Below are 20279 nucleotides of genomic sequence, written 5' to 3' on the forward strand. Positions count from 1 at the left end.
TTTAACAGTTATAGCAATCTGCCATGGCAAATTAGTTAATAACAAGTAATTGTAGCAGGTTTGTTAAGATTTTAACTCTCACCTACATATTTTACTTGATGGGTATTGTGCGGCGAGAAGTCTGTGCAGTGGCGTTTACTTGTCTGAAGTTGCCACTTACTCATTGGGGTCACTGACACCACAATGACATTTCCCAGACTCCTTTAGATGCAAACTTTCTCACAAAAAGCAAAGCATGCACCATCTTATAACGTCTCTGAGTATTTTTAACTGCTGGCTTTGCTTCGTACCCCGTAACTCCCTGGTGTCTGTAAGAAAACTCCCTCACGGAGCCATTTACCAACCATTATATAGGACTCTTAAAAGGCATTGATCAAAATGAGGCCCTATAACCTCTTTATATGTCAGCTCTGCAGTCATTTCACCTCAGCTTTGACTGGAATCTTTTTTAACCCTTATATTATGTTTGATTTCTGGGTACAACTTTTATGGAGCTGGTCAAATTGACCCACATTTTATTCAATACAGTTTCCCGAAATCACACTATGAAAAACAACAAAGAATCACATGCAAACATACTTTTCACACATTTCAAAAAATAAATATCAGAACTTAAGATTTATAATAACAAACAGTTTTAACCACTATTTTTAAAACTGTCACCTGACTAATAGTATTATTTCTATCATTACTGAAAATTTGTGGGAAAAGCTATTTTTTTACCTTCACAGTGTAATAAGAAACCAACATAAATTTAATTCCATGCTTTACGTCGGAGCTCTTCAACTCCAGTCCTGAAGGGCCAGTGTTCTGCAGACTTTAGTACCAACCTCAATTTAACACACCCATCTACAATTTGTAAGTAAATCTGCACACCGTAAATAGCTTATTCAAGTGTTGTTTGGTTAAGGTTAGAGCTAAACTCAGCAAGACACTGGCCCTTCAGGACTGGAGTTGAAGAGCCCTGACATACACCATGGAATTACATTTATGTTGGTAAATTTAAGTTTTTCAGTACTAAAATGGTGTGGAAAAGCTAATTTTTGCTATCACGGGTTAGTAAAAAAAAAAACACCATACCAACATAAAACCAGGAATTGTTTTTATTTTGGGTCTGTACAGTTGCCTTGGCACATAAAAATGTACCCGCAATCATCAAAATTATAATAGAAATTATGTGTACACTTTGCATGCATGTTCTTGACACTTAATGAGAAAAAGGTACAATATGTCAAGAAAAAAATCTTTTATATTGTATTTCAGACAACTCAAAAATCTAAATAGGTCAAATTGACCTGCAACATAATACAAAAGTTAAAAGCCAAAAGCCGGTCTTTTCATTTGGCTAACAAGGGGTCATGGCATGCTTTTGTGCACAGTAATATCGCCCCATCTTTTGTAAAACAGCTTATTTAGGAATGAATGGCAAGCGGACAAACATAGGAATGGAAAGGAAAGGGTCTGAAAGAAGGGCTTAAATGTTGGTTTAGGATTTAGCTGTTGTTTTCTGAGGCGAAATGCTGTCTGGTTTGCATGTGGCAGAGCATTTTAAGACCCTGCTTGTCAAGTTAGAAATAGTCCATCTTTTTGTCATGCAGCAAATCAGTGTCAGTTTTGAAACAATGGACCAATCAGAGATGGGGAGGGTGGCACAAGCAACTTTGAGGGTTTACAGTAGCAACTATGTACAATCACCATGCAATCAAATTGTATAGAATTTACTTACCTAATACGTTTCTGGTTGCATGTTATTCAAAGAAAAATGTTTTTGTGCTCTTCAGTTTATTTGGTTGTCGTAAAACTAAACAAACAAAGAATTTTTCTTCTGGTATTTGTGTTAATGTGTTTCTGCCTCTACAGATGGATCTCAGTGTTAACTAACAGTAAGGAGGAGGCGTTAAACATGGCCTTCAGAGGAGAGCAGGGTGGAGGAGATGATGGGCTGGAAGATCTCACTAAAGCCATAATAGACGATGTGCTACGCATGCCCGGAAATGAAGTGTGCTGTGATTGTGGAGCTCCAGGTACAGATGTTGCGTTTCACTTGTTTCTGTGAAGTGATGCCCTCAACTCATAAAGTGTCATCAGTTTTTAAAAAGTTTTATTTTTCAGTGAGTTTAACTGCACTGAATCTGTACCCGCTAAATTGCCCCTTGCAAAATACTTAAACTCTCACATTTACTCACATTTACATATCTCTCTCTCTCTCTCTCTCTCTCTCTCTAATATATATATATATACACTCACCTAAAGGATTATTAGGAACACCTGTTCAATTTCTCATTAATGCAATTATCTAATCAACCAATCACATGGCAGTTGCTTCAATGCATTTAGGGGTGTGGTCCTGGTCAAGACAATCTCCTGAACTCCAAACTGAATGTCAGAATGGGAAAGAAAGGTGATTTAAGCAATTTTGAGCGTGGCATGGTTGTTGGTGCCAGACGGGCCGGTCTGAGTATTTCACAATCTGCTCAGTTACTGGAATTTTCACGCACAACCATTTCTAGGGTTTACAAAGAATGGTGTGAAAAGGGAAAAACATCCAGTATGCGGCTGTCCTGTGGGCGAAAATCCCTTGTTGATGCTAGAGGTCAGAGGAGAATGGGCCGACTGATTCAAGCTGATAGAAGAGCAACTTTGACTGAAATAACCACTCGTTACAACCGAGGTATGCAGCAAAGCGTTTGTGAAGCCACAACACGCACAACCTTGAGGCGGATGGACTACAACAGCAGAAGACCCCACCGGGGTACCACTCATCTCCACTACAAATAGGAAAAAGAGGCTACAATTTGCACAAGCTCACCAAAATTGGACAGTTGAATACTGGAAAAATGTTGTCTGGTCTGATGAGTCTCGATTTCTGTTGAGACATTCAGATGGTAGAGTCAGAATTTGGCGTAAACAGAATGAGAACATGGATCCATCATGCCTTGTTACCACTGTGCAGGCTGGTGGTGGTGGTGTAATGGTGTGGGGGATGTTTTCTTGGCACACTTTAGGCCCCTTAGTGCCAATTGGGCATCGTTTAAATGCCACGGCCTACCTGAGCATTGTTTCTGACCATGTCCATCCCTTTATGACCACCATGTACCCATCCTCTGATGGCTACTTCCAGCAGGATAATGCACCATGTCACAAAGCTCGAATCATTTCAAATTGGTTTCTTGAACATGACAATGAGTTCACTGTACTAAAATGGCCCCCACAGTCACCAGATCTCAACCCAATAGAGCATCTTTGGGATGTGGTGGAACGGGAGCTTCATGCCCTGGATGTGCATCCCACAAATGTCCATCAACTGCAAGATGCTATCCTATCAATATGGGCCAACATTTCTAAAGAATGCTTTCAGCACCTTGTTGAATCAATGCCATGTAGAATTAAGGCAGTTCTGAAGGCGAAAGGGGGTCAAACACAGTATTAGTATGGTGTTCCTAATAATCCTTTAGGTGAGTGTATATTTATCTATCAATTTATCCATGTCTGTACGTCCTTCCGTCTGGCCATCCATCCATCCATTTATCTATCCATCCATATACAGTATCTATCTATCTATCTATCTATCTATCTATCTATCTATCTATCTATCTATCTATCTATCTATCTATCTATCTATCTATCTATCTATCTATCTATCTATCTATCTATCTATCTATCTATCTATCTATCTATCTATCTATCTATCTATCTATCTATCTATCTATCTCTCTCTCTCTCTGTCCGTCCATTTGTCTGTCTGTCTGTCTGGGTTTCTCTGCCTCCTTTCACTTTCTCCTCTCAGTCTCTTCTCCACTTGTGTTCTGCCAGCAATCTGTCTCTATTTTTTTTAAATCCCTACTTCTGTTTCTATTACTCCATTACCAGTGAAATGAGTCTGTCTCTCTCATGATGAAGCAGCAGCAGTGTGAGGATCAGGCAGTCAGAATAGACGAATACTGTTACATCACGCCCTTATGTAATTGGCTCATGCAAGCTGTGCTGAAAGTTCTGAATCCCTGCTGTTCCAGGGATTGTTTGATCAGCCCCTTTTCTCGTTCTTTGTTTTCTCTCTCTACAAGAGGATGTAAAGAGGCCCAGTAAAGGGTCATGAGGCTTTTATACTTGTTTTAAGTTGTTGTAATAGATAAATCAATGAAGAAATCTGAGAAATATGTGCTTATAAATATAAATATGTTTTAATACATTTTCAGGGTTATTAAAGGGATAAATCACCCAAAAATTCATACAGGTTTGGAACAACTTGGGGTAGAGTAAATGATGACAGAATTTTCATTTTTGGGTGAACTATCCCTTTAATGAAAATATATTTGATGCTATCCTTTTAGATGACCATCGCTACTAAATAGTGCCAGTATAAAGGGCTGTTCATACCAAGGTAGATAATTATAATGCTAACTATAACTAACGAAAACTAAAAAACAAAAAACAGAGGAGAGTGTGTAAGAGCAGTAAGAGCAGAGTGTGAAAGTTGAATAAGCAGAGCAATAGCACAGCCGTACATAAAATATTGCAATCCACACAACATAATAGGAGGCATATATAAGAGTTCAAAAAAGGACAAATTGTTGTGCGTATCTCGCTGGCTCATCTGTGACTGAATAATCACTAAAGCTGTCAATTGCTTCAGTTAAATACGAGCTACACAAAACTGCACTCTTGCAAAACAGCCTGTTACAATCAATGAAGCTGTCTATCTACGCTGTGCAATGTGTTTATACTTTGAGCGGATTCTGCCCAACTAAAACACATCTGATTTGCCATTGCGTTCACACGCTCAACAGATATGTCTGTGATTGGCTACCAAGCTCAACACTGCAAAAACGCGTTGTAAATAGAAACCTTTAACGCTCTTCACAAAGCTCTTACACAAACACTCACAGGAGCGTTTTAAAGCAGCCGGCTACCAGAGAGAATCAGGACTGCAGAAAGGCAGGTATTGTCACATTAAACAATCAAATCTTTGGCAGGACAAAGATTAATTTTTACGGCCGCCAAAAATATTTTCAATGCAGGAAAAACCCAGCAAACTTTTTAAAAGGTCAGGACTCATTTTCCCAGGGCCCTATCAACTGTATAAACTTCTAACCTAAGGAAATATGACCTTTTGTGATTCCTTTACTCAAACATTTGTTATTTTCCTTAAATCTAGGCCTATTATATTGATAACCATGTCATAATTGATAATTATGTGCTAAATAAACAGGAAACAGAGAATATTAGAGCGTTGCTGTGTTCCTATGGTGGTTTTTAGCATGTTTTAACAAATGTGTTCTGGGTGGTTGTTAAATTATCTTCCTTTTCCGTTTCTTAGGTTTTCTGGGTGGTTATCACATTGCTATATTGCTATACAGTAACCAAGGTGTTACCAAGGTTGTTAGCAGGTCTATTTATTGCTCAGTTGTTTAGGTGTTGTGGTTATTTTATGCACTTGCGTATAAAATTAGTCAGATCATTTTATGTATCATTCATGTAAACAATGTGGGATGAGTTGCACATCAAAAAAACAACAACACCCTACCACTCAAGTATAAGCAATAATAATAGTGATACGTGTGGGGAATTTTGACTGATGACTCAAATTAATCAATGTTTGAACTCCTTGAAATGAATCATTCTAGCAAACTGATTCAGTGATTCAAACACTTAAATGGAGGACAGGAGGCTGTCTGTGACGCCATGACTGTAATAGTCTTATATATATGTGTTGAGCTGTTGTTTAGCCCCTGAGCTGAGAGTTAACCAGTCTAATCTGTGTCAATTAACATGACTTCTAACACAGTGATTCATCTGTTTGAGCACAGGTTTGATTAATGAATCACTTCTAAAACATGAATGAATGCATTTGATGCTGCCTGATTGTGAGTGTTTCAGAGAAGAAATGAATGAGAGAAATAAAGAATGAGTACATCTGGGATTTACTGATCATGCAGAGAGTGCTGCTGAAGAAAACCTGTATCTATTTTTAGCTGATGTGTCGGTCCTCTTATCTTTGTCGCCCTGTCACTGGTTCTACACTGGAGACATCACTGGCGCTCATGCAGCCACATATACACCTGTCGTCAACACTGACACGTGAATAAATAATTTCTCATATGCTGATAACATGCCACTCTGAGTTAAACTCCTACAATATTTAGAACTCCATGTTCTAGAACAGTGTTTCTCAGCTCTAGTCCTCGGGACCACCTCCCAGAATTCTTTAAATGTCTCCCTATTCAACACATTAAGAAGCTGATGAGCTGAATCAGCTGTTTAAATTAGTGACTCATTTAAAACATTCTAGTAGGGTGCCAGGGTTTCCAGGTCTGTTCTAGAACATTAAATCATGAGTCCAACGAGGACCCCTTGTGGTAAAGAATAAAAAACTAATAATAATTTTGCACACACAAAAAAAAAAGGTTGGTTGCTTTTGCATGCCTCCTAATTTCCCATGTTCTTTTTTTTTATGTTCTCAGATCCCAAATGGTTGTCGACTAACCTCGGAATCCTGACGTGCATCGAATGTTCAGGCATTCACCGGGAGATGGGCGTTCACATCTCACGCATCCAGTCTATGGAGCTAGACAAACTGGGAACCTCTGAACTCTTGGTGTGTTTGTTGGTGGAAACATTTTCTTTTTAAACACAGTATAGATCAAACAGGGGATCCCAAGGGAGGTACTGCAGAGAGTCTGACAATTATTGTTTAAGTGTTTTTGTGACAAAGTTCAAATATGCATAAAAATAATAATACTTCAACCAAAGTTAAAGAAGCTAAAGTTCAGCTAAATGTTTCAATGTCCCTCCTACATTAAAATGTATCAAGTAAAATTTAAATTGTATGTGCAAAATATATTACTCTACCAGGTTATCATTAACTAAAACATTCAAAAACATTTGTAAATTGAAATATATATGAAATAAAAATATAAATATTAAACAGAAAATATTTTTCTGAAAATTTTTCAGAAAATTTCTACCTGGATATAAATGAAAACTAAAACAAATAAAAAAAAAATGAAACCTAAATAGTTATAATAAAAAACAAAACTTTTATAGTCTAATTAAAAATGTCAATAAAGCTATCATAGTATATAAATCAGGGGCGTAGGAGCAATTTTGAACCTGGGGGGGACAGTAAATGCTAGGGGGGTTCGGGGGAAATTCTCTGAATTTTTATTTTTTATTTTTTTATATATAAAGTACTTAAATGCTCATTTCTAATGACTTTTGGGAACAGACTGTACTACTTAGTTTGGTTGTAAGAGGGTATATGCAGTGACGGACTGGGTAGATTATAAAAACAGAGAGAAGCAATCTAATATAACTACAACCAGGGGTTCAGTTGGGATTTATTATATGGGGGGGGGTCCGGGGGTATGCCCCCTGTGAATTTATTTTGAAAAATAAACCATTAAATGGCATTTTCTGGAGAGTTTTGTGCAAAGAAATGGAGAAATTGAGTCTTACAAGATATGTGAAAAACTGCAAGGTTAAGAGCATATTCTTTGCATTGTTGTAGTATCAACAGGTATTAGGACATTTAGCATTTACATTACTGTTTTTACATTACTATCTTTACCTATCTGTAGGTTACTTTACTTAAGTAGAATCAATAGTGCATAGGCCTACTTTTGACTTTTACTTCGTTACATTTTGCAGCAATTATTATACTTTCTACTCCACTACATTTCTACAACGTTTCGTTACATTTTCTGATCAGTTTTTCCCCTGCCAAAACAGGGATTGGAAAAAATCTCCTAAGGGTGGCACTGCCAATAAAGCACCTAAAAGCTGTCACAAAGAACTGGCAAAAGTAATGATTATGAATATGTAAAATATAGCAAGGATACGTTTTAATTGTTTATTAATAAACAAGTGTTTTCTGTGTCAGTGCCCTGCATAGATGAAGTTGACGATGCTGACTCGCGATCTTCGCAGTAGTGAACGCGCCAGAGAGAAATGCACATTTCATACGGATTACACAAGCAGCAGTCTGTTTTCTCGTTTTGAATTGTTCTGTTTAAAATAAGACATTTCAAGCTTTCTATAGATATTTCTCAGTTCTGTCAGGCAAGTAGGCTACCTTATATGCTGAGTTACGGTTCATTTGTAAGACGAGCTCCAGTTCACGCGCCGGCGCCTATTGTCTGCTATATTTACTTCTTAATTATTAAATCCTAGCAATTGGTTGATGAAACATTGATTAAAATTAAGATATCATTAATACAAAACGAAATTCATTTTAAAGAAAGGCTTTGTGCTTTCTGTTTGAGGTCTCTGTGAAACAGTCTTTTAGTGCCGCTTTCAGAGTGCTCAGTCCGCAACATTGTTTTTTCCTCATAAATGCGAACGTGAAAAATAAAATAAAATGAATATGTTCTGTTCTGTGGAGAGCCGACCCTTCTTCATCCGGTGGGTAGTACTTTGGTTTGCAGTTTAATTCACAGAATTACAAAAAAAATATTTTGCCACCTAAAAGTTAAAGATTTTTTGTGTCATGTCCATGGCATGTGTAGACTGATATTTCTTTATTAAGGGAGTATGGATATATAAACAGTTTGAATTTATATTTCAAGTTTTTACTGCAAATGTCACGTCCATAACGCTGGATTTGACATCACTTGCATGGCATGCGCGAGCGGTGCGCGATCATGGTCGACTGACAACGAGATTAAGCAGCTGAACAAGAATAAGGCGGCCTCCTGTATTTTTGCTAGTCGATTTTATTTCATCTAGTGACATGATGGGTTTTATCTTCATTCAGGAGATTTTGGGTAACTGCACAACTGACAGATGACTTTGAGCACACCGCCAACGGTGTGTGTGTGTGTGTGTGTGTGTGAAGTGTAACCATAGCGACAAAACGACCAACTTTCGGACCCTGCACTTAAGCCTATAATTTCGTTTTAAAAAATTTAATTATGTATTTAAAAGTTGCAGAATGGATTCATTTGGAGACTCCAAAATCGGCAGAGATAGGCAGGCAATGCAAAACAAAATCTTACATTGGGAAATGTGGGGGGGGGGGGGGGCATGTCCCCCCCCCCCTCGTATAATGGCTCCTACGCCCCTGATATAAATAATACTAAAATAACACTTTAACACTGTATAAATCAATAATTATTATTTAAAAGTTTTTCTATTTATTTATTTATTTATTTATATATTTGCTATGTAAGCAGCATCATAACCAGGGGTAAATGCAAGCCTGTTAATGTAAAAGCCTTTTCATATAAAAGATTTGGAGTCAGTGCAGTGGACCCATGTTAATGTACTTATTCCATATTGAATAGTTAAGTGAATCATATGTTTATGAATTAGATATGTTGTAGTTTATTCATCTTTCATTTTGTTTTCTTCTTTTTTTGCTTTCAGCTGGCCAAGAATGTGGGGAACAGTAGTTTTAATGAAATAATGGAGGGAAGTCTTCCGTGCCCCTCTCCTAAACCCACTCCTGCTAGTGACATGTAAGTATGCCTGGCAAACGTGCTGAACAATGACACGTAGGGAAATGCATGGAAAAAAATTAAATGTAATTGTTATAACATATTTGATGTAAATTAAATTAATTTTCAACTATTTGTTTCATGTGGTTGCAGTTTCTCAAACATTTTTGAATGTTTTGGATATTAATGTTAAATACTGTTTTCATTTCTCCCTCTCTTACGTCGTGCTTAGGACTGTCCGTAAGGAGTTCATCAATGCTAAGTATGTGGATCATAAGTTTGCAAGAAAAACCTGCAGCTCAGCAGCAGCCAAGATGAGTGAGTTGTTTGAAGCTGTCAGGTCACATGACCTGCTAGGCCTGATCCAGGTGTATGCTGAGGGGGTGGAACTTATGGAACCACTACCTGAAGGAGGACAGGTGAGTGACAGCAATTGTGATCAAATCTATCATTAACACATAGACACTTTTTCCATTTACTGGCTGAAAAATCAATTAAGTGGCCTCTGAAAGGATTTATTAAAGCTTGAATATGAAACATACCAAGGATGATTCTGGGAGGAGATAATAGGTCCACAGGAATAGAGTGTGACCCAAACTATGACTTGACATGATGGATGACCCATTCACATCAGAGCCTTTGATGAAGTCTGGTGGATATCAGAAAGCAGACACTCTGGACGTGACTCGAATCCTCTGCCTTGATCTTCTCCCAGTTTTCGGCACTGAGAGACCATTGGTTCCTTCAGATGATTACTGATAGTGCTGCTGCCTGACTCTGAGATGAACAGCTGCTCCTGAGTGGGTGCAGTCGCAAAAACATCCTCAATCTAAAATCATCTCGGTTTCGCCTTTTATTATGTAGCTTCTGGCTAGAGCATCAGCTGATTTTTGGTTTATCTTTTGATGAATCATCAAACATGAAGCAGTGTCCATCCATATCCATGTCAGAGACACTATCAGCCATATATTTTTAGTGGATCATCGTCATCAATACATGTGGTACGATCTGTTGCAGTCTAAATAGTCTGAATATAAACACTTATAGGTGTACCGTAGTGATTCAGGAGAAGACAAAAACACTGTTTGGAAAATGGATTCATATGATGTACTCGCTATAAAAAATATATATTTATATATATATAATATATATTTTTTGTAAATTTTGAACAAAAAAAAGTTACAGACTGCAGCTTTAATACAAAATACAGTAAAACAGTAATATTGTAAAATATTATTACTTTTTCGATTAAATTTATTCCTGTGATAAAGCAGAATTTTCAGCAGCCATTTCTCCAGTCTTTAGTGTCACATGATCCTTCAGAAATTATTTTAATATCCTGATTTGGTGCTCAACAAACATTTCTTTATTATTATCGATGTTGAAAACAGTTTTGCTGCTTTATATTTTTTTGTGGAAACCATTATACATTTTTTGTGATACATTCTTTGATGAATAGAAAGTTTAAAAGAATTTGAAATAGAAATATTTTGTAACATTATAACGGTTATACTGTCACTTTTGACCAGTTTAATGCATCTTTGTTGAATTAAAGTATTAATTATCAGCTACCAATTTTTGTCTTTAATATAACATGCACAGACAAATTTTGCTATATATGTACATACATGCTATATACATACAATTTAAATGAAATTTAAAAGTTGAATAAAAATGGATCATACATTTTTTTAAATGTATATTAAATGAGCAGTTTTAAATAATACATTGATAGATTTCTTTATTTAAATTTTTTACTGGTTATGCTAAAAATCCCTCATATTTTACACCATAAGACGAGACAATTATTAAGAAAGTAAAACAGGTTAACACATGCTGAATGAGTATTTGTGTGTGTGTGTTCTTGTATGTTATAGGAAGGAGGAGAGACTGCACTGCACTACGCCGTGAGGACAGCTGACCACACCTCTCTGCACCTAGTCGACTTCCTCGTCCAGAACAGGTATTAAATACCTGCTTATTACCACAAAATAACTGGGAGGATACACTACTGGCCATGTTTGGATTATCAGTTTTCTGTATTTTGCAGTGAATGATCTTCAGCATTCGTTTTCTCCTTACCTTGTGTCCTCAGCTGTCAGGCAGTCACTTCTTGTTTTGTTCCATCACTGTTATCATGCAGAGCTTGATGGTTAACCAGGATGAGTTTTAATGTGTTTTTTTCTTAGTGTGACAGGTGTTCATGTACAAGCTCTAGAACTTTTGAAGGGATTATTATGCAGATAATAGAGTAATTTAAGTTCAGCTTTGGCTCAATTTGCTCTCTGCTGTGTGGATTAAAGTTGCATAACAACATTGGAAGATCACGTCATGCCTGAGCCAGAACTATACTTGGCTCACATCCTAGTAAATAATCATAATTCAGTTTCCCTGAGAACTGGAACACTGAAACGATTCCAGGTTTGCACTGAAGGTTGGTTTAAGAGAAATATGACAGCAGAAGGGAAATAAATCTAATTCAGACAACTGGGACTGAATTATTTCTTTGAACGCATTGGCTCACTCTGCTCCAACCCCACTTCAGGTTTTCCTTTCCCCACTCCTCACTCTAATCACACCCTAATCACATTTGAAAGATACCCCGTCCGAGTTAGTTCCAAATTAGCTCAATTTTCAGGGGGTTATTTTAAAATGAAGTGAAAACATGCTTGTGCGATTTCCGTACAGTTGTAAGGGTGATTCGTTTGATGATATAATATTAAAGGCATAGTTCACCCAAAAATAAAATAAAATTCTGTCATCATTTACTCACCTTTAAGTTGTTCTAAACCTGTTTGAGGTTATTTGTTCTGTTGAACTCAAAAGAAGATATTTTGAAGAATGTTGGTAACCAAAAACAATTGCTGGCTCCCATTGTTTTCCATAGTATGAAAACAAATACTAGTTTGTTTATAGCTAGCCATGGATTATGTCGCTTATACCATGGTTATTTGCCAGCATTGACAATTTAAAGTTGTCATTGATGTTTACGGCACTTAATTTGACTTGAATTGATGGTTATTTTCGTCAATTACGACTTGTTAGATCTAGCATTCTGTCCGCTTTAAATCAGACACAGAGAAAAAGTAGCATGGTAAGGTTACATTTATTTGAATAAACATTTATTGGTATTTGTGGGTCCTGATAATGCCAAATTTCTTATGTTACCAGTAAAAAGTGGCCTACATTATTTTAAATATATCTAGTCAGTGACAGAGTGCAAGCATATTCGTCAAAAATAATTCTGTATTTTCAGCTTCAGAATCATCAATATTTATATTCTGCTGTCACTATTGTCCTGTGCTTTGGTTTATCAGTGCCAAGTCCAAGCTTATTCGTTTACACCCGCAATGTAATAGCAAATTTAGCCTTTTAATCAACAGTAAAAAAAAATTGTTAACCTTTTACCATATGTCTTGGAGTATCGCAATGATATCGTATTGTGAGTTCAGTATCGTGATATGTATCAAATCGTGATATGAGGGTATCGTTACACCCCTAATTTATTTGAATGAAGTAGCCTATTGGGATATACTGGTGTAGATGTGTAGCCTCTCTCTGTTTCTTACTTTCTCTGTAGTCTCACTAGGTAAACAGAACTAGGTCATTGACTTGCTCTCTCCCCATGTGTGCAGTTTAGTCACTGCTGACCCAAATTCATGTAGATTATGAAGGTATGAAGCAGCTCATTAAGAGTGAAAATGTTGTTCATGTCACAGCCTCAAGGAAAGATTTGAATTTGAAAATCTTGGCTCAGATGATTTTGTTAACATGTTCACCACCAAAATTGTTGCAGATTGGTTTAATACATACGTTTATTTTGCTTTATGTTGGAAGTTTTCAGTTCTAACATGTACAGTGTGTTTTTTTATAGTACAATACACTCTTATATGTCATAAGATCAAGGAAAATTTGATTCCTCATGTCTCTGTCCAGTGGGAATCTGGATAAACAGACGGAGAGAGGGAACACGGCCCTGCACTACTGCTGCATGTATGAGAAACATGAATGCCTCAAACTACTGCTGAGAGGCAAACCAGCTACTGATATCAGTGAGTTACACATGCTGTTTTTATTTTGCTCATGTTTTATTATACTTATGTACTTATGCTTAGGCAAATAGTTAAAAAACACTGTTAAATGTAATCTTTAGCAAATCTCAAAAGGAATATCCATTTTTCATACTGTATATTATAGTGATGTGATGCCTGAATTTACTTGTAGCATTTCAAATGATTGATTTTAGTGTTTTATTTTTGGTTTATTTATTATAGAACTTTAATATCTTTGCATCACTACTTGCATGTATATTTACTTCGACACCAAATACATACAAGCTTGAGTAAATGTACAGTAAAGGAGAATTATGTAGATGGAGCAACACACAGCAGAATACAATCAGACACAATGAAATGTAATACAACTTAAGAATGGTAACATTCAGAAAATAAGTGAGTTTTGAGCATAGTTTTAAATTCAGAAATAGTATTAACACAACAGAGTGATCGGGGAGAGAGTTCCATAGTTTGGGTGCAACAACACTGAATGATCTGCCCCCCATTGAAGCTAGGCGATGCCGAGGGACAACAAGAAGGCTAGATAGAGTCAGAGGATTGTAGAGAGCGAGTCGGGGTGTAGGGGTGGAGCACGTTACAAAGATAGGGGGGATCCAAGCTGTGCAGAGATTTAAAAGTGAGCAGGAGGATTTTGAATTTAATACGATAAGCCACTAGAAGCCAGTGAAGATCGTACACAATTGGCGTGATATGGGCAGAACGCTTGGTGTGGGTAAGTATCCTAGCAGCAGAGTTTTGAATGTAATGCAATCTGGAAATGGAGCTAGCAGATAGACCAATGAAAAGGGCATTACAGTAATCAAGACGTGATGTGACAAATGCATGGATGACATTTTCAGTGTCTTTGATACTGATGAAGGGACGGAGCTGGGCGATGCGACGTAGATGAAAGAATGCTGATTTGGTGATAGAATTAATATGAGCCTGGAAAGAGAGAGAGGAGTCAAAGATTACACCAAGATTTTTAACAGTTTGATGTGAGAGCCAGCAATCTCACAGGTGAAATTGGTAGGAATTTTGCTAGTGAGTGACGGAGGTCCAGTAAAAATAATCTCAGTTTTGTCCATGTTAAGTTTTAGAAAATTTGAATGAAGCCAATCTTTTATTTCATGTCAAGTCAAGTCATCTTCATTTATATAGCGCTTTTAACAATGTAGATTGTCTCAAAGCAGCTTTACAGAGATAAGCGTATAATTTAAGGTAACAGAGATTGTTTCGGCTTTACAGCAGAGTTAAGTTATTTCCATCTAAAGTTAGTTTTAATTGATTTGGTTCCGTCGCAATGATCATTTGTTATTAAATTAGGGGCCGCTAAGACGACACCATTCTCTCTACACAGACTTTAAACGCGAACCTGTGAGAAACGCTGATGGCGGTCACATGCGCATTTAGAATGGGTTCTATAGTTATGTGCGTTTGAATATACGGAGGTTTGGAATTCCCTACAAGCCAAGCCTAAACAAAATACTTGTTTTTCCTTATAAATTTTGATAAGGAATTTTATTTGTTGCTTTGGGGTAGGACCGCAAGACGAATTTCCCCGACAACGCCTTATCTGTAGAGTGGTAGTGGGATCCTCCATAGGGAGAGACTAGTTGGCACTTCAGCACTGCGTTGTCATCGGTCCAGGTGAAGGTCCTTCGTCAGATCTGGATACGGCCTGGATCCGGCAGGCTGCAGGAAAAACCTTGGGATAAACACAGACACTAAAATTAGCGTAGATGCCATTCTTCTCGTGATGTAACGAGTACATCAGGATTTTTGGGAAGTGTTCCCGGTTCCGGCTGACCTAATCTATGCAGCATAACATTAAATTATAGAAGTCTATAATGTATTATGTGAAAGCTAGGTCAAAGAGATGTGTCTTTAATCTGGCTTTGAACTGACAGAGTGTGTCTGCTTCCCGGACAATGGTAGGAAGACTGTTCCAGAGTTTTGGTGCTAAATAGGAAAAGGATCTACCGCCAGCAGTCGATTTTGATATTCTAGGTATAATCAACTGGCCGGAATTTTGAGATCGTAATAGACGTGACGGACTATAATGCGTTAAGAGCTCGCTCAAGTACTGCGGAGCTAAACCATTCAGTGCTTTGTAAGTAATCAGCAATATTTTAAAATTGATGCGATGTTTAATAGGGAGCCAGTGCAGTTTTGACAGAACCGGGCTAATATGGTCATACTTCCTGGTTCTGGTAAGAACTCGAGCTGCTGCGTTTTGGACCAGCTGTAGTTTGTTTATTAAGCGTGCAGGGCAACCACCCAGTAGAGCATTACAATAATCTAGCCTTGAGGTCATGAACGCATGAACTAATTGTTCCGCATTTGTCAATGAGAGCATATGACGTAATTTAGATATATTTTTAAGATGGAAAAATGCAGTTTTACAGATACTAGACACGTGACTTTCAAATGAAAGATTGGTATCAAAGAGCACACCCAGGTTCCTAACCGACGACGAAGACTTAACAGAGCAGCCATCAAGTGTTAGACAGTATTCTAGATTATTACGTGAGGAAGTTTTTTGTCCAATAATTAGAAACTCTGTTTTTTCAGAATTTAGAAGTAGGAAATTACAAGTCATCCAATTTTTTATATCCGCTATGCATTCCGTTAATTTTGTGAATTGATAAGTTTCGTTAGGTTTCATGCACAAAAGCAGAGATTTTGTCAGCTGTGACAGATAGAGCAGGTGTACAGATGGTATATAATTGGATGTCATCAGCGTAAAAATTATAATTAAAACCATGACGGTGGAAGATCTTAGCAAGAGGTATTACGTAAATTATGAATAATAATGGCCCGAGAACGGATCCCTGGGGCACACCTTGCTTCAGGGGCACAGTAGGTGAGCGACAATCTTGTACTGAAATGTAGAATTGCCTGTCAGAGAGATAGGAAGAGAACCAAGAAAGAGCAGCACCAGAAATACCCACATTCGATATGTATATGGTCCGGTTAAAAATGTGACTTCATGTTTCAGCCAATCAGAATGGAGAAACCGCTCTGGATGTGGCCAGACGGATGAAGATCATCCAGTGTGAGGAAGCGGTGAGTAACTTCTGGGTCAGAAGATACAATCTTTCCTAACGATACAAACTGTTAATGGATGTTCTTCAAGATCAATAGGGGGTATTAGAGATGTGCTAAAGGCCCCAAGGTGTAAAGATGTGGTTGTTTTTGTAGATTTAACTGTTTGTGTGTTTGTGTGCTTCAGCTGGTGCAAGCCGCTGCGGGAAAATTTAATACTAAAGTTCATGTGGAATATGATTGGAATCTCAGACTGGAAGAGCTTGACGAGAGTGACGATGATCTGGACGACAAAGTAGCGCATTACCCTTTGAACCTATCTTAAAATATTCAGACTTCTCTGACTCAGAGACTAAAAGATTTTCTCATTGTCTTTCATTCCCAGCCCAGTCCCATTAAGAAAGATCGTTCTCCCCGTCCGCAGAGTTTCTGTCACTCATACAGTCTCTCTCCTCATGACAAGCTCTCTCTGCCTGGGTTCATTGGCCAGCGTGATAAGCAGCGCCTCTCATACACTGCACTCACGAATCAGATGTACAGCGTTTCCACTGACTGCCCGTCCTCTCCCGTCGCAGATGCCCCACCTCTGCCACCCAGGAATGCAGGCAAAGGTAACCCAGAAACACAACAGCCAATCAGATGCCACAGAACATAAAACTTGTTCTAACCAATCACAATTGTGTTAATTTCAATAATTATATTTGTATGTATACATTTATTAACCAAACTCCTAGCTTCTGTCATTTTAGTTCAGTTTGTAGTCTTAAAACTTGGAGAAAATTTTTGCACTTTTGTTCCTTAATGTGTTCCTTATGGAGTTTCAAATGGGTTTTTGATTAAAGAGTAAGGACTTTAGTCAGCACCTTTGAAGAGACTTTCACGTTTTGTTTTACAACATAAATTACTTTGAATCATACCTTAAATATGAATTTTGAATCCTCTGTTTTTTTTTTTTTAAATGTTGCAAGCAAGTTGTTTAACAAGAAATACAACAATTCTAAAAACATCCTTTTGGTAGTTGTAGTCCTTATATAGCAACTTGCAGTGTTATTTTTAGTATTATTATATACTGTTATTATTATTTTTGGAATTCCATATATGGGCCATTCTACAGAATTGGTTCAAAGTCAGAGTTGGAAACATCACAAATTTTGTATGTATGCAAATTGTATAATATCGACGGTACACATTTCTAGTAATTGTGTAGTTAATTCTCATTGTATTTTCAGAAAGTTTTGGAATAATTTTCCTCTCCCCAAATTTGTCACTATCGAAACACAATAACATATAATTTAATAAGAAGGGCTATATTGACCGATTAATCTAATCTTGTAAATTAGATCTTAGTAATTAATCTTGTAAATATATATTTTTTTGCTATTTTATTAAAAAGTATTCACAGGTAAATAAATAACAATTACAATTTTAGCAATATTTCAAGTGTAATTCATGAGATTTGTTGTATTTTGAATCCAATCTTTTTTTGTAAAAGGTATAAACAGGGCTTAAAGTATTCCGGCACCGTGCCGGATCTCCGGCGTGCGGCCGTGAGGAAGAAAAATAAATAAATTTGAATCTTGCATGCGGTTTAATATTTTCGAGTCAATTGATTTCACCTACCAATCATATGAAAGAAACGCAGCTCTACTAACGTTACAAGCCTATCAGAAGCAGAGCAGGGCGGGGCCTGGCAACACAGTGTGATTGAGGTTTATACGTCACGTTAACGTTGTGGGGGAAAGGAGCGCTAGTTCATGAAGCTTTGGATGATGTCCTCCTGCACGGGCGTAATTTCCTATGGGGACACTTTCCAAAATCCCGTTGTCCTCCCCACCCCCACTCAAATTCGTTTGTTATGATGTTTAACCGCACGCCGTCATTGACACGGAGGAGCAGGACCGAGTAGCTCACTGAATGTTCTAATGAGCGAGTAACTTAGCGGTTGCAGCACAGACAGCGATGAAACGCCAGAAACAACAGGTAACGGTACGTGACTTTAATGTCATCATGGATGAAAAGAAAGAAAGGAGAGGTGTGAGTTGGTTCAGTAAATTAGCTCAGGTCAGGATAATCATCTTTTCTGTCTACACCTGTTGATAACTGAGCTAACATTAACATATGCTGCTCCTTGGTAACTTCAGACTTGGCTAAATATTTCATTTGAATATTTAATTAAATATTCTGTGTAGCTTACAAAAAAAAAACCACATTCTGTGTAGGCCTACCATGAAAACGAGTCCACTTTAAACCGCAGCATTTTCTGTCAGCAATGTACAACAAGTAGCCTAACGTTAGTGCTGTCAACGTAAACGCATGCGATTAATTTGTCCAGCTTTAACGTATTAAAATATTTATCGCAGCGTCTGTTCTTTCTGTCATCCTTTGGGTTATATGTAGGGCTGGGACTCGATTCCAAAAAGAATCGATTCCTCGATTCCGAGGCGTTGGGAATTGAGAGTCGATTCCAAAGGTTGGAATCGATTCCATTAGGGGAATCGACTCCTCTTTAAGATTTTTTTTTTTTTTAACACAAACCGCAGCCAGTTGCTGAATTCATCTGTCAACACAGTCACGTCACCTGTAAAGAAATAAAGTTCAGACTGCTAATATACAATAGTGGCCACGCGACCTAGGATACATTTATTGCATTCGCCGCGTGAGCTGGAGGAATGGTTACTGTGGGAACAGTGCTTGTGTGTAGGGGTGCGTGCGAACCATAGACGGTGCGAACATTATAGTGTGCACGTGACCTATGTATGACACAGACAGAAAAGAGCTCTTTTCGTGCTTTATTTGTGTCGCCGCAGGTGTGCGTGTAAAAATAGTTTATATGTGTAAAGGCCTAAAAAAAGTGAATATGTGTAAAGGCCCTAAAAAGAGTTTATAGGCTATGTGTAAAGGCCCTAGAAAAAAAAAAGTTGTGTAAACTAAAAGGCCTAAAAAGTTTGTAGCCTATGTGTAAAGTGTGCATGAGTCTGTTCCTGAACAAAATGCTTTTAGAATTTAACAGGAATTTTAGCTATAGTTTAATGATACTGGATGAAATATATGTACCACAAATAAATAAAAATCGATCTATCCACATACAAGTGTATACACTTAGTATGTGGATAGATCGATTTTATGTGTGTGTGTGTGTGTGTTAAGTTAGGTATGTATGTAAAATAAAATCTACCGCATGTATATGGTGAACATATTCCTAGTCTTTGCACTGTACTGTCTACACCTGATGCAGGAAGCACGACGTGACAAATCCCCAAAGTAAATGCCTCGTTCTATTTATGACCAAGCACTCGCAAGTCACAAAATGGATTTGCAACGGTCGCTTTGTCACGCCCGGTGTAGAGAGTTTCTTGCTGTGTGGCACGGTAAGACGCAACAATGTTAGACATGCTGTTGGTATTAAAAAAGAAAAGAATCGAAAATAACAGTGAGGAATCGATTCCAAGAATCGATTCTTTTCGATTCCAGAAACAGGAATCGGAATCGATTCCAAAAAATCCGGAATCGAACAGCCCTAGTTATATGATCATGCTCTCCTTCACGCAAATGTTTTAAACTATCAATGCGCGAGAAGACAAAAGAGCGCTGTCAGTGACGCGCTGTCAGTGAATGAATGTCCTCCTGACACACACACAGAAAGACGCGCGCCAGTATCGCATTCGCAGTCGACAGCGCGCCATCGAGTTCCCTTTCGCGCTTGTACGAACCATAACACACACATTTAGGCTATGTCAAAATG

General features: G+C 37.7%; 1 protein-coding gene across 11 annotated transcripts in view; it reads left to right on the forward strand.

The window, feature by feature from the left end:
• asap1b (ArfGAP with SH3 domain, ankyrin repeat and PH domain 1b) overlaps nucleotides 1-20279 on the forward strand; it is a 99779-nt gene that overhangs the window by 58964 nt on the left and 20536 nt on the right. For all 11 annotated transcript variants that reach the window (XM_081352811.1, XM_081352819.1, XM_081352816.1 and 8 more), the window contains 9 exons: nucleotides 1861-2024; nucleotides 6462-6595; nucleotides 9364-9455; nucleotides 9667-9853; nucleotides 11312-11397; nucleotides 13371-13486; nucleotides 16491-16558; nucleotides 16725-16832; nucleotides 16923-17148. In XM_081352811.1, coding sequence (XP_081208937.1) covers nucleotides 1861-2024; nucleotides 6462-6595; nucleotides 9364-9455; nucleotides 9667-9853; nucleotides 11312-11397; nucleotides 13371-13486; nucleotides 16491-16558; nucleotides 16725-16832; nucleotides 16923-17148 — 1181 coding nt within the window. The remainder of the gene's footprint in view (nucleotides 1-1860; nucleotides 2025-6461; nucleotides 6596-9363; nucleotides 9456-9666; nucleotides 9854-11311; nucleotides 11398-13370; nucleotides 13487-16490; nucleotides 16559-16724; nucleotides 16833-16922; nucleotides 17149-20279) is intronic.

The sequence above is a fragment of the Scardinius erythrophthalmus genome (genome assembly GCF_964197995.2).
Source record: "Scardinius erythrophthalmus genome assembly, chromosome: 22".
Classification (NCBI taxonomy): Eukaryota; Metazoa; Chordata; class Actinopteri; order Cypriniformes; family Leuciscidae; genus Scardinius; species Scardinius erythrophthalmus.